General features: G+C 58.2%; 1 protein-coding gene and 1 long non-coding RNA gene across 2 annotated transcripts in view; one reads left to right on the top strand and one right to left on the bottom strand.

Annotated features, from left to right (window-relative positions):
* RHCG (Rh family C glycoprotein) overlaps positions 1–12,695 on the top strand; it is a 12,931-nt gene continuing 236 nt past the window's right edge. The window contains exons 1-12 of the mRNA XM_055142450.1: positions 1–385; positions 816–926; positions 1,493–1,916; positions 6,624–6,810; positions 7,995–8,145; positions 8,623–8,770; positions 9,232–9,398; positions 10,033–10,170; positions 10,384–10,520; positions 10,705–10,829; positions 10,985–11,058; positions 11,654–11,734. Of these exons, the coding sequence (XP_054998425.1) occupies positions 1,535–1,916; positions 6,624–6,810; positions 7,995–8,145; positions 8,623–8,770; positions 9,232–9,398; positions 10,033–10,170; positions 10,384–10,520; positions 10,705–10,829; positions 10,985–11,058; positions 11,654–11,710 (1,566 nt within the window). The 5' untranslated portion in view covers positions 1–385; positions 816–926; positions 1,493–1,534 and the 3' untranslated portion in view covers positions 11,711–11,734. The remainder of the gene's footprint in view (positions 386–815; positions 927–1,492; positions 1,917–6,623; positions 6,811–7,994; positions 8,146–8,622; positions 8,771–9,231; positions 9,399–10,032; positions 10,171–10,383; positions 10,521–10,704; positions 10,830–10,984; positions 11,059–11,653; positions 11,735–12,695) is intronic.
* The window catches only part of LOC129405501 (uncharacterized), a 26,638-nt gene continuing 24,626 nt past the window's right edge, over positions 10,684–12,695 (bottom strand). The window contains exons 2-3 of the long non-coding RNA XR_008630616.1: positions 11,321–11,486; positions 10,684–10,807 (exon numbers count right to left, since the gene is read on the bottom strand). This is a non-coding gene — a long non-coding RNA (uncharacterized LOC129405501). The remainder of the gene's footprint in view (positions 10,808–11,320; positions 11,487–12,695) is intronic.

Raw genomic sequence — 12,695 nt, forward strand, 5'->3', positions numbered from 1 at the left:
CAGTTTGAATCCCTGACACCACATATGGTCCCCCAAGCACCACCAAAGGCTACTCCTCAATACAGAATTGGGAGCAATCCTAGAACACTGCTGAGTGTGGACAGAAAACTCAACCACCCCCCATAAAACCCCCCAAAACTAAGAGCTCCTCAGATGATGCAAAGCCATCCCCAAAGGCTTGTTTTTACAGAAGATAGCTTCGGGGTGTGAGCCAGAGCTGATCAAGGATCAAAGCACGGCTGGTCCTGGTCATGGCTCCCTGATCTGGCTCACGCTCCCACGCTCCCACGCTCCCACGCCTCCGCTCTGCGAGCCGTCAGCCTGCCGCCGCCACGGGTTCAGCCCATCACCACCTGCAGCCTGGCCATGAGACCCACAGGCTCCCGTATCCTTCCCACATCAGGGCAGAGGGACCCCAGCAGCCTGTTCAGCGGGGGCGACCTCACTGGTTTTTTTATTATTATTATTTTTTTATTTTTGGGTCACACCCGGAGGTGCTCAGGGCTTACTCCTGGCAGTTCTCAGGGGACCATATAGGATGCTGGGGTTGAACCCAGGTCAACCACATGCAACACAAATACCCTACCCGCTGTGCTATAGCTCCAGCCCCACAACTTCACTGTGGATGCTAATCATAGTCCTAGAGGGGAGAAAACAGCCACATCCTCTCCCAAACCCCACAGCCAGCTACATGGAGGCCTGCTAGGAGCAGGGACGTGTGTGGCTCGGAGGGGTGGGGTGGGGATGACCAGAACCGCTTCCCAGGCCCTGCCTCTGGTGGCTGTTCTGCATCCTCCTTTACCGCCTACTCACAGGCACAGAGAAAGCAGCACCCCAATCTCACAGAAGCACCCCAGTGAAGACACTCTCACAAAGGCCTGGTCTGTGCACTGCCCGTTGCACGTTGGCACGGAGTTCTCTGCCAGGTAACTCGAACCACAGTCTGGCCAAAGTCTCCCAGGCTGCAGGGTGGCGGGGGTAAGGGGGCTGGTAGGGGTGCAACTCGAATGTGGATTACAGCAGGGGGGAGGGGAGACAGAACCAGGCTTGGGGTACCCCAGACCCTCCACCAGCTTTCCTGGCGATGTCCTCTTGCTGGGCTCTGAGAGATATTACAGCAGGTAACAGACCCAGGTTTGAATCCCTGCACCCCAAATGGTTTCCTGAGCTTCACTTGGAGTGAGTTCTGAACCCAGTGGGGTGTGACCACCAGGAGTGACACCTGAGCACAGAGCCAGGAGGAACCAACCCCTGAGTCCAGAGGGGTGTGATCCACCTCACCCCCAAATAAATCTTTCTGTGCATGATCTAGCCCAGCTAGTATCTCTCTGGGGCAGGGGATGGGTGTGGAGGTGGGGGGATGCTTTCAGCCAGACATCCCGGGTACGCCCCAATTGGAACTTTGGAACCTGCAGCGACACAGGGTGGTGGTGAGGGTGGTGCTAGCTGCTAATTCCTTCCTTTCATCTGGGGTTTTTCTTTCTCTGCTCAGGGCAGCCAGAAGGTAGGGAAGAAGAAAGGGCGTCGGCGGGAGATGGAACCACGAGTTGGGGCCCCTCTGCTCCCGCACAGACCCCGCCCTGCTCATCTGTCCCACTCCCGCGGGGCGCTGCGGGGACCCCCTGATGGAGGGCGGACCCGGTGCGCGCCCCGCCCCGCCCCTGGCTGTTATAAGCCTCGATCAGGTGCTGCCGCCCGCCGCCCGCCCGCCCTCCGCCCGCCGCCGCCCATGGCCTGGAACACGGACCTCCGCTGGCGGCTGCCCGCCACCTGCCTGTTACTGCAGGTGGCCCTGGTGGTCCTCTTCGGCGTCTTCGTGCGCTATGACCCCGACGCCGACGCGCACTGGCCGCAGGAGACTCGCTTGAGGAACATTTCCAGCGACCTGGAAAACGAGTTCTACTACCGGTACCCTAGTAAGTACCGGCTCCTCTGCCCCCCACCCCCAACCGGGTCCTCCTCTGCAGCCCCTGCCCCAAATGGCCAGATGACCGCGCACACACACGCACTGTGGGTCCCCCACTCTCCAAATAAAGGGAGGGTCTCTGGTCGCCAGGGCTTAGAGATGGCTGGCAAGTTTGTGTGCAGACCCCCTCTTGGCTGGGAGAGGGAGAAGGAGCCCTTCTCCCGAGACTCCTCTGACTCTGGAACTCTGGTTAAGAGCAGGGTCTCGGCAGAGACAGTACAGTGAGAAAGGCGCTTACCTTCGTGGGGCTGACCTGGGTTTGATCTCTGGCACCCCCATGAGGTCCCCTTAACCCAGCAGGCGTGATCCCTGAATGCAGAGCCAGGACTAAGCCCTGAGCACAGCCTGTGGTGTAGCCCCCAAACTGAACATTCGGGGCAGGGTCCTGGGCTCACCAGACCTCACTTCTGTCCTGGCTCTGCTGCTGTCCAGGTGGGTGACCTTAGGCAAATGTCAGTCCTGCTGATCCCCAGCTTCCTTGTCCCTTGTTCCTTGGATGAGAGTGGACAGGACCCACCTCTAGGTTGGGGTGCACAGGGAACTCTGGCCAGGACTTCACAACGGAGCGACTGTGAAGGGAGCTTTCTGGAATCCCCACATCTGGGACTCAGGGCTGGCCCCAGGTCAGCGGAGTGGCGCGGTCCCCATCCCGGGACTCCCCAGGCTCCTGGACTCTGCTTTCCCTCTGTCTCCCGTGGCCCAGGCAGTCCAACCGCTGCCCCTCAGGGCACGCCTGACCCCCAGGAAGTGCTCAGACAGAGGCCAGGTCTCACCCAGGTGAGGCATTGCGCTGCCGCAGCCCCAGGAAGCTCTCATAAGAAGAGCACACTTCACACATCACACATCCAGGGAGGCAGCCTGCACCGAAGAAATGCAAGACGAGGGCGTGTCCAGCTTCATGGAACTGCTAAGAAGTGGACTTGGTCATGGGGTTCATTAATAGAGATCTGGTGCCTAAGAGAAGGGAGGTGACAGGGGAGTGTGTGTGCCCGTGCTGGTGAGACACAGGCTCCGCTGGGTGCTGGGCAGGGGGAAAGTGTCAGGGACTCCTGGGAGGTCACGGCCCACTCGGAGAGCAGGCTGGGAGGTCCCGGGAAGAAATAGATGACTAGGGAGTAAGACCACCAGACCACCAAGGAGACATTAAATGTCCTCTTGAATAATGGGGTGCTCTTGGTCACCTTACCTGTAAGGGTGGCAGAGAGGAGTGTGGGAGGGGGTCCATACCTGGGCAGGAAGGAGTGACCACACCCAAGCCCATCATAGCAACTACTTTTACCAACACCTCGTTTCCACACCCCTTGGCCACCTCCACCCCATTCATTTTCCCTCTGGGCCGCCTTTCAGATTCACTTTGTCATGGGGGTCCTAGGCTGGAGCCGAGAGCATATGCCCACAGGTGGGGTTCAGCCCCCTCTGCAGCTTCCCAGGCCTTGAAGAAATCATGAGGTGGGGGCCAGCTCCTTTTTGTTTGTTTGTTTTGAGGGTTTTTTTTTTGTTTGTTTGTTTTGGGTCACACCTGGTGCTCAGGGGTTACTCCTGGCTCTGCACTCAGAAATTATTACTGGCGGAGGGGGGGGGCTGGAGCGATAGCACAGCGGGGGGGGGGCATTTGCCTTGCATGTGGCCAACCCAGGTTCAAACCCAGCATCCCATATGGTCCCCTGAGCAGTTCCAGGAGTAATTCCTGAGTGCAAAGCCAGGAGTAACCACTGTGCATCATCGGGTGTGACCCCCCCAAACAAAGAAATTATTACTTGCGGTGCTCAGGGGACCATATGGGTTGCCAGGGATTGAACCAGCATTGGCTGCGTGCAAGGCAAATACACTTCCTGCTGTACTATCGCTCCAGCACCCCCTTTTTTTAATGTGTGTGGGGCAGCTCTTGGCCCCAGACTGCCAGCACCTGTGTACACCTCCTTCCTGCCAGGGGATTAGTGGGGCTCGAGGGCACCTCAGCCTCTAGAGGAGCCCAGCTCCAGCTGGCTCAGGCTCAGGAAGGCCTCAGGGCTGTGCCCAGCCTGCGGGCTCAGGAGACAGCTCAGCCCTGAGACCTGAGCCGAAGGCACCTACCAGAGAACATGAAGATTCCTCACCAGCTTCGCCGTGACGGGAGCTTGGACCCGGGGGAGCCAGGAATCCCAAAGCTTCCTGAAAAGTGCCAGGGAGAGGCACACATGCTTCCAGGAGCTGGCCAGAGCAGATGGATTAAACCACCCTATGCCAAGGTTGGCTTCATGAGGCTGCAGCCAGAGGTCTTCAGCCCTTTTGAGCATCATGAGCTTCCCCACCAGCAGGGGACAGTATTGCCTAGCAGCTGACTTGGGAATTAACACCACCTGTCAGCCAATCCCTAGCGGAGTGAGCAAACTCCATAAGGGCTGCTCATTGTGTCCATCTGTAAAGTGGGGATGTTCTTTAACACCCAGGATGTCCAGGAAGCTGGCAGATACTTCTGGGCAGAGGGAAGGGGGCAGGAACTGTAGAGGCGTGGTGCCCATCCAGAGGATCACTCAGCTCCCCTCAGAGAGGTGGCCGAGGAATGCTCCCTGGATTTTAGTGCAAACCATGGTGGCATTTCGTTTTAGTTTGGTTGAGTGGCCATATTTGGCGATGCTCAGGGCTTCCTCCTGGCTCTGCACGCAAGAATCACTCCTGGTGGTGCTCAGGGGACCATATGGGGTGCCTGGAATCAAACCCGGGTTGTCTGTGTGCATAGCATTTCGGTGCCCTTTGTTCTCTCTCCAATTACAAAGTGCTTCTCTGGCCTTCTCTGCCAGGCAGGGGCCTTTGTGTCCAATTGGTGGTGCAACAAATGGAGATATGAGATTTGCCCCCCAAACCTCCAGCTGGTCCCTGGTAGAGCCATTGCCTGCCTGTTCTTAGTCCTCTGAGGCATAGCCTCATCCTCTTGCCTGCCCTCCGTCTTCTAGGGAAGTCCTTAGTGATGGTGCTGTGGGCTCTGTGTGGGGGAGAGATGGGGTGCAGTCTTGGGGGCCAGGAGAGCAGAAAGGGCTCTGTGCTGCTGCCCCCTGGTGGCCGCCACTAAGGCTGGCAGCCAACGCCTCCCAGCCCTAAGGAGAGCCCAGCTCCTGCTGGGGTCTTGATACAGAATGAGAAAATGTAACAGAGAGGGGCTGGAGTGATAGCACAGCGGGTAGGGCGTTTGCCTTGCACGCGCCGACCCGGGTTCTAATCCCAGCATCCCATATGGTCCCCTGAGCACCGCCAGGGGTAATTCCTGAGTGAAGAGCCAGGAATAACCCCTGTGCATTGTCGGGTGTGACCCAAAAACCAAAAAAAAAAAAAAAAATGTAGCAAAGAATGATGTAGCAAAAGCTTTTTAAATAACACCAGGCTTGATGAAACACAAATGAACAAGCGATCCGGAGAGGGTCAAAGAGAGGGAAAAACGCTGCCCTCCTGCTCGTCCCTGCCCAGGAGACAGGAAATGCTGAGAAATACTCTTCAGAGACCTGATTTCCTGGGGCCCCTCATGGCTCCCTGCCAGCGCCTTACTCAGCTGTCGCTTCTGCCATTCCCCGGTCAGCTCCAGCCCTCTGTCCTGGGTTAGAGATCAAGTTTAGTGGGCATGCCCCTCGTACCCTGGCACGCTGCCCACCTTGCTTTGTCTTTTAGGACAGATGCCTTTGAAGAACACAACCTCACTTAAACTTAACATGGTTTGTGTTTGCCTGAGGTTTTCCTGGTGTTTACATTGGGATTATCTCAGCTGGTTTGGTCTCTGGATGGGGCTTGTCCCTTTCAGCGTCTCCTGCCAGGGCCAGAGAGCTGGCTCAAAGCACTGCGTGCAGGCTTTGTGTGTGGAGGCCCAGGGTCAATGCTGGAGCAAGGCTGGAACTGAACCCCTCCCCCAGCACAGAGCCAGGAGTAATCCCTGAGTACTGCCAGGTGTGGTCCAAACAAACACAAACGAAACAGAGACTGCATCTAAAGACACAGTGTCCCTCTGTCCCTCACTGCTGTTGATTTTTTTTTTTTTTGAGGAGGATGGATTTGGGTCACACCGGCAGTGCTTCGGGGTGTGTGGTGCCAGAGATGAACCAGGATTGGCAAAGCAAACGCCTTAACACCTGCACTATCTCTCCAGCTCCTGTGCATTTTGTTTTATTTTTTGGTGGTGGGGAGATTCGGGCCACACCCAGAAGCTCTGGTCTCTGGCAACTCCAAATGCCCCACTGCTCACCTGGGTCCTGGATGAGGGGGGAAGTGGTTAACTGTTCTCTCCCAGAGGGTTTGTCAAGACATTTGCTAGTCTAACAGGGACCACAGAGATAGTACAGCAAGTAGGGCATTTGCTTTGCACACGGCCAACCCAAGCTCAATCCCCAGCATCCCATATGGTCCCTCAAGGCAGCCAGGAGTAATTCCTGAATGCAAAGCCAGGAATAACCCTGGAGCACTGCTGGGTGTGTCCTCTCCCCCAAAAAGATCTTTGTTGGCATTGTAACCCAGTGGTCGAAAGTGGTGCCCCATTCCAGCCTCCTGAAGAGGGTCTTGTGAGGAGACACAGGAGGTGGCTATTCCAAGGGCATTACCTTCCGGGATTCAGATGCACGGTGAGGAGAAGAGGTTTGGGCGGGGGGCACAAGGCTAGTCTTCTCCAAGCCAGTGACCCCCTGCGCTCTCCTTGCAGGCTTCCAGGATGTGCATGTCATGATCTTCGTGGGCTTCGGCTTCCTCATGACCTTCTTGCAGCGCTACGGCTACAGCGCCGTGGGCTTCAACTTCCTGCTGGCGGCCTTTGGTATCCAGTGGGCGCTGCTCATGCAGGGCTGGTTCCACTCCTTCCAGGATGGCCACATCCTCCTGAGCGTGGAGAAGTGAGCAGGGCCGGGGTCAGGGCCTGGCAGCAAGGGGCAGGGCCATAGTGGAAATGGGCGGAGCCTTTAATGTGAGGATTGGATGGGGCCTAATGGCAAGGGGCAGGGCCACAGTGAAATGGGTGGAGTCTGGTTTACCCTTATATGGGTAGGGTTTGGTGGCAAGGGCGGGGCCCATAGTGCCAAAGGGGCGGGGCCCGAGGAAACAACAAGCTGGGCTACCTGCTTGTGGTTCTTGTAGTAGGAGAACCCAGAGTCCAGCAGGTAGGGGGTGGGGAGACCTGCTAGGAAGCCCAGTCCAGAGAAGGGTAAATTGTGGGCAGACCAGCCTTTGCACAGATTCTTACTGTCCCGTCTGCTGCACCAGGCTGATCTCAGAGCCGCTGTCTGAGATCCAAAGCTTCAGTCAAAATATTTTCAAAATATAAATTCAGTGTGGAGCGATAGCACAGTGGGTAGGGAGTTTGCCTTGCTCGAGGCTGACCCAGGTTTGAGCCCTAACATCCTGTATGGTCCCCTGTGCATGGCCAGGAATGACTCCTAATCACAGAGCCAGGACTGAGCCCTGAGCACTATTGAGTATGGCAACAAACCAAACCAACAAACAACCGAAATGATGAATTCACATAAACCGTTCCAATGAAGCCATGGACTAAGAAACAGCAGCTGGATGGGGCTGGAGCGATAGCACACGGGTAGGGCATTTGCCTTGCACGTGGCCGACCCGAGTTCGGTTCCCAGCATCCCATATGGTCCCCCAAGCACCGCCAGGAGTAATTCCTGAGTGCATGAGCCAGGAGGAACCCCTGTGCATTGCTGGGTGTGACCCAAAAAGAAAAAAAAAAAAGAAACAGCAGCTAGGTAGAAACGTGTTGGAATCCAGAAGTGTTATATGCCAAGGCCAGAGGTAATGAAGCTGACTCAGAGCCAAGGGATGGAGAGATAGTACCGTGGGGATGATGCTTGCCTTGCACCTGGCCAACCTGGACTCAATCCCTGACACCCCAGATGGCCCCCAGAGACCCACCAGGAGCAACCCCTCAGCACAGAGCCTGAAGCGAATGTTAAGTCAGCCTAAACCCACAAGGAACCCAAATCCAGCCTCAGCCGAGGGAGGCGAGCCGAGTCCACTACTCCCCCCACCCCTCCCGTGGCCTCACACCTCCCCACCTGCCTCACTGCAGCCTCATCAATGCTGACTTCTGCGTGGGCTCCGTCTGCGTGGCCTTCGGGGCGGTCCTGGGCAAAGTCAGCCCTGTGCAGCTGCTCCTCATGACCCTCTTCCAAGTGACTCTCTTTGCCGTGAATGAGTTCATTCTCCTCAACCTGCTAGGGGTGAGTGGGTATCCTGCTGGGGGGACCCCTGGGAGATTGAGAGCTGCAGGGGGTGAGGGACTGAGAGGGCTGGACACTCAGGCCAGTGGAGCTGGGCCAGCCTTGGTAAATGCCTTGTACCTGCTGCTTCCTGATCGGTGAGAAACCAGTTTAATTTTGTTTGTTTATTTGGGGCCACACCCAGCAGTGCCCAGGACTTACTCCTGGCTCCGCACTCAGGGATCACTCTTGGTGGTGCTCTGGGGGACTCTATGGGGCATCGAGGATCAACGCCTGGATCAACTTGGTCCCCCAGACACCCCATCTTTCCCTGTCTGTAGGGCAGAACTTGAGGCCTGAGGTATGGAGCAGGGGTGGGGCGGGAGGAGCAGGAGATGGACACAGGCTGGGTGCTTCTCTGCTCCCGCTTTGAGGGGACCAGGAAGAGCAAGAGGGGCGGCTGGGGTCCTGAGACCCAGAGCTGCCACTGCTCCCCAGGTGAAGGACGCGGGGGGCTCCATGACCATCCACACGTTCGGTGCCTACTTTGGCCTCACTGTGACCTGGATTCTCCAGCGCCCCAACCTGCATCAGAGCAAAGTGAGGCAGAGCGCCATCTACCACTCTGACCTCTTCGCCATGATCGGTGAGAAACCAGGATGGGAATTGTGAGGCGCATGGTGGGGGGCGGGCAGCCCCCGTGTCTGACCCCACTGTGGTCTGCTGGGTGCCTTTGCGAGGCCAGAGCAGGGCTGCCGAGACCCTCCCAGAGCCCAGGGGCCTCGTCTGCTCCCTGGGGGGGGAGAAGTCAGTCAGACGTTGGGTCTTATTTTTGTTTTCTGTTTTTGGGTCACACGCTCAGAGGCTGCTCCTAGCTGGGTTCACTCCCTGGCCCACCCATCGGGTCCTGTGAGTCCCAGGAGGGCCGATCCCTGAGCACAGAACCAGGGGACCCTATGGGGTTCTGGGGTTCTGGAGGTGCTGGGGGACCCTATGGGATGCTGGGAGCCATTCCAGGAGTCAGGAAGGCTGGAGGGACACCAGAGGGACAGGGGGTCTGGTGGTTGCCTCAGGAGCTCCATGGCCCCCACCTGCCCGCCCCCCCAGGCACCCTTTTCCTGTGGATGTACTGGCCCAGCTTCAACTCGGCCGTGTCCAAGCATGGGGACGCCCAGCACCGCGCGGCCATCAACACCTACTGCTCCCTGGCGGCCTGCGTGCTGACCTCTGTGGCGCTGTCCAGCACCCTGCACAAGAAGGGCAAGCTGGACATGGTGAGCGGTGAGGGGTGGTGGGGGAAGATGGAGAAACTGAGGCCCAGGGAAAGACGATGGGCATAGGGAATGGCAGAGGCTGGAACTTGGGGTTCTTGGTTCCTGGGGATCTTGGGGCCTCACTGGACATTGGGCGGGGCCCTGTCCCCAGCCTTCTGTCCCCCGCACTCCTGGGATCCCTCAGAGGCACCATGTTCTGTGGGGTGTCAGCAGCCAAGGCAGCGTGAGTGGGAGAGCAAATGGGAGCTGGGAGGTGTGGCTGGGGGCTGGTGACCGTGAGGGAGTCCTTCACACACGTGCGGGGACAGGGTGAGAATCTGGGCACACAAGGAAAAGAGCCAGAGCAATAGGACAGTGGGGAGGGCACTTGCCTTGCATGCAGCCGACCCAGGTTTGATCCCCCGCATCCCATATGGTCATGAGTGATTCCTGAGTGAAGAGCCAGGAGTCAGCCCTGAGCACTTGCCCTGAGCACCTGCAGAGACGCCCCTCTCCCCCACCCCCACCCCGAAAAGAAAAAGAAAGAAAAAGAAAACTAGCTGGAGCGGGGGTGTGGGTCCACTCACGGGAGTGTCTGGCCACCACGCTGGGTAAGGGAGACCTGGCGGGGGCTGAGCTCCGGCCATGCCCGTAGGTGCATGTCCAGAATGCCACGCTGGCCGGCGGGGTGGCGGTGGGCACCGCGGCCGAGATGATGCTCATGCCTTATGGCTCCCTGCTCGTTGGCTTCGTCTGTGGCCTCGTGTCCACGCTGGGCTTTGTCTACTTAACAGTGAGTAGATGGAGCTGCAGGAGGTTGGGCTGGGGGCCGGGCTGGGGTGGGGCAGGGGCGGGGCAGGGGCAGGGGCAGGGCTAGGGATGGGCGGGGCGCAGGGGCCGCTCCACATCTCTAACTCTGGAGGCTCCTGGGGAAGGGGCTGGGGCAGCAGGAATCGGGGTCTGCGTGCAGATCTCGGAGCCCCCCACGACCCGTCTCCTCCTCCAGCCCTTCCTGGAGTCACGGCTGCGGATTCAGGACACGTGTGGGATCCACAACCTGCACGGCCTCCCCGGCGTCATTGGCGCCATTGTGGGCGCCGTGACAGCGGCCTGCGCCAGCAGCGAGGTGTATGGAGAGGAAGGGTCAGTATGGCTGTGGCCGGGGTGGGGGACGCTTCCTCCTCTGCTCTCCTGCCCCCACGCGCACCCCTGTTTCCTGCGGCTTTCTCCAGACTGGCGCACCTGTTGGGATGGACCCATTTCGCAGATGGAAGACCAAAGTTTATCAGGCCCAGGTACCTGCTTACCTGCCCGCCTCTCCCCTCAGCCTTGTCCATGCCTTTGACTTTGAAGACTCCAAACGGAACTGGACAGCCAGCACGCAGGGCAAGTTCCAGGCTGCTGGACTCTTCGTGTCCCTGGCCATGGCCCTGGTGGGCGGAAGCATCGTGGGTGAGCCACGGTGGCTGGAGACTTCGGGGGGGGGGGGTCTGAGACCCGGTTTGGATGGGGGGCGGGGCGAGGGGTCGTCCCAGCAGGAGAGGGGAAGGGTTGGGGGGATGAGCAGAAGCTGCCCCCAAACCCATGTCTCCTTGGACTCCCTCAAGGGGTCATTCTGAAGTTGCCCTTCTGGGGACAAGCCGCAGATGAGAACTGCTTCGAGGACGCCATCTACTGGGAAGTGAGTGGCCACGACCCAGCTCCCTGCACCCCTGCCCCAGGCCGCTCTGTGTCCGCCCAGCCCCAATCATGGGCTGTTACTGACCCTGCCAGCCATCCTGCATACACAGCCTGTGTTGTGGCCTAGCGCTGGCCCTCAGGTGATTTTAACGGATGTCCATTCTACACGAGGATTGAACCTCTGGAATGAACTAGATGTCTCTAGTTGTCGGGGTTGGCAGGGACCAAACCCCGGTCAGCCGCGTGCAAGGCAAGCACCTTACCTTGTCTTGTACCACTGTACTATCTCTCTGGCCCCTGGCTCATGAAGTTCTATGGTTATACTTTTCCAAAGTGGGTCCAATAGAACAGCAGCCACCCCGCATGCGTTTGCAACTCTTCTTGGCTGGAAGCGTTTTACTCCAGGAAAGCAGCGCTGGGTTCCCTGAACTTGTTGAACAAGAGAAAAGACCACTCTGGAGTGCAATATGCATCTCGACCACGAGGTGGCGCCATCCACACACCATTTGGCGTCCCTTGCTCGCCAAGGGACTATTCAGGCTCTGCTGAGGACCCGCTCCTGGGGCTGGATCTGGAGCTGTCTCCTCTCTCTGCAGGTGCCTGAGGCTGCCCTGGGGCCCGAGGACCCCACCCACAAGCCCTCAGAACCTTAAGTCCCTGGGGCAGATGAAAAGCAGGTGAGCCTGGGCTTGACTTGGGTGGGTGTCGGGGGTCACCCCCTGAACAGGCTCCCAGTGGGGTTCCAGCTCTGGGTTCAGATGCCTCCAGTGATGGGCCAAGAAAACACCAAGAGGAGGTAAATTAAACGTGCACGGGAGGGGCTGGAGTGATAGCACACCTGGTAGGGCGTTTGCCTTGCATGCGACTGACCCGGGTTCAATTCCCAGCATCCCATATTGTCCCCTGAGCACCGCCAGGAGTAATTCCTGAGTGCAGAGCCAGGAGGAACCCCTGTGCAACGCCAGGTGTGACCCAAAAAGCTAAATAAATAAATAAATAAATAAATAACGTGCATGGGAGAAATAGAACAGCAGGGAAGGCATTTGCCTTACAGGTGGACAACTGGGTTCAATCCTCAGCACCCCTTAGGGTGCCCCAAGATAGAACAGCATGGAAGGAGTTTGCCTTGCTCTTAGCCAACCCAGGTTCGATCCCTGGCATCCCATAGGGTCCCTGGAGCACTGTCAGGAGTGATCCCCGAGTGCAGAGGCAGAAATAACCCCTGAGCATCGCTGGGTGTGACCCAAAAAGCAAAAACAAAGGAGGGGAGATGATTGTGCTCTCTTCTTTCCCTCTCTCCCTTCCTCCCTTCCATTCATGCCTGCCTTCTTTCTTCCCTCCCTTCATTTCTTCCTCCTTGCAGGAGCAGAGAGGGTGCCTGGCCACATGCAGGGCAAACACCCTGCCTCTGTCCTCTCGTCCCAGCCCTCCCTCTCCTTCTCTCCATACGAGCCCTTTCTCCTGCCCTTGGCAGGACCTGCAACGACATTAGCAGCAGGAAGGCAGCTGGACAGGGCTCCACTCTCCCAGGAGCCCGGAGACATGGGATGAGCTGGGGCCTTCCAGGTCCTTCTCTCTGCTCTCCCTAAGGTGCTTCGGGCCCGGAGGTCAGAGCTTGGAGAGTTGGGGTTCAGGCGA

Source organism: Sorex araneus, chromosome 6 (assembly GCF_027595985.1).
Source record: "Sorex araneus isolate mSorAra2 chromosome 6, mSorAra2.pri, whole genome shotgun sequence".
In the NCBI taxonomy this organism is placed as follows: domain Eukaryota; kingdom Metazoa; phylum Chordata; class Mammalia; order Eulipotyphla; family Soricidae; genus Sorex; species Sorex araneus.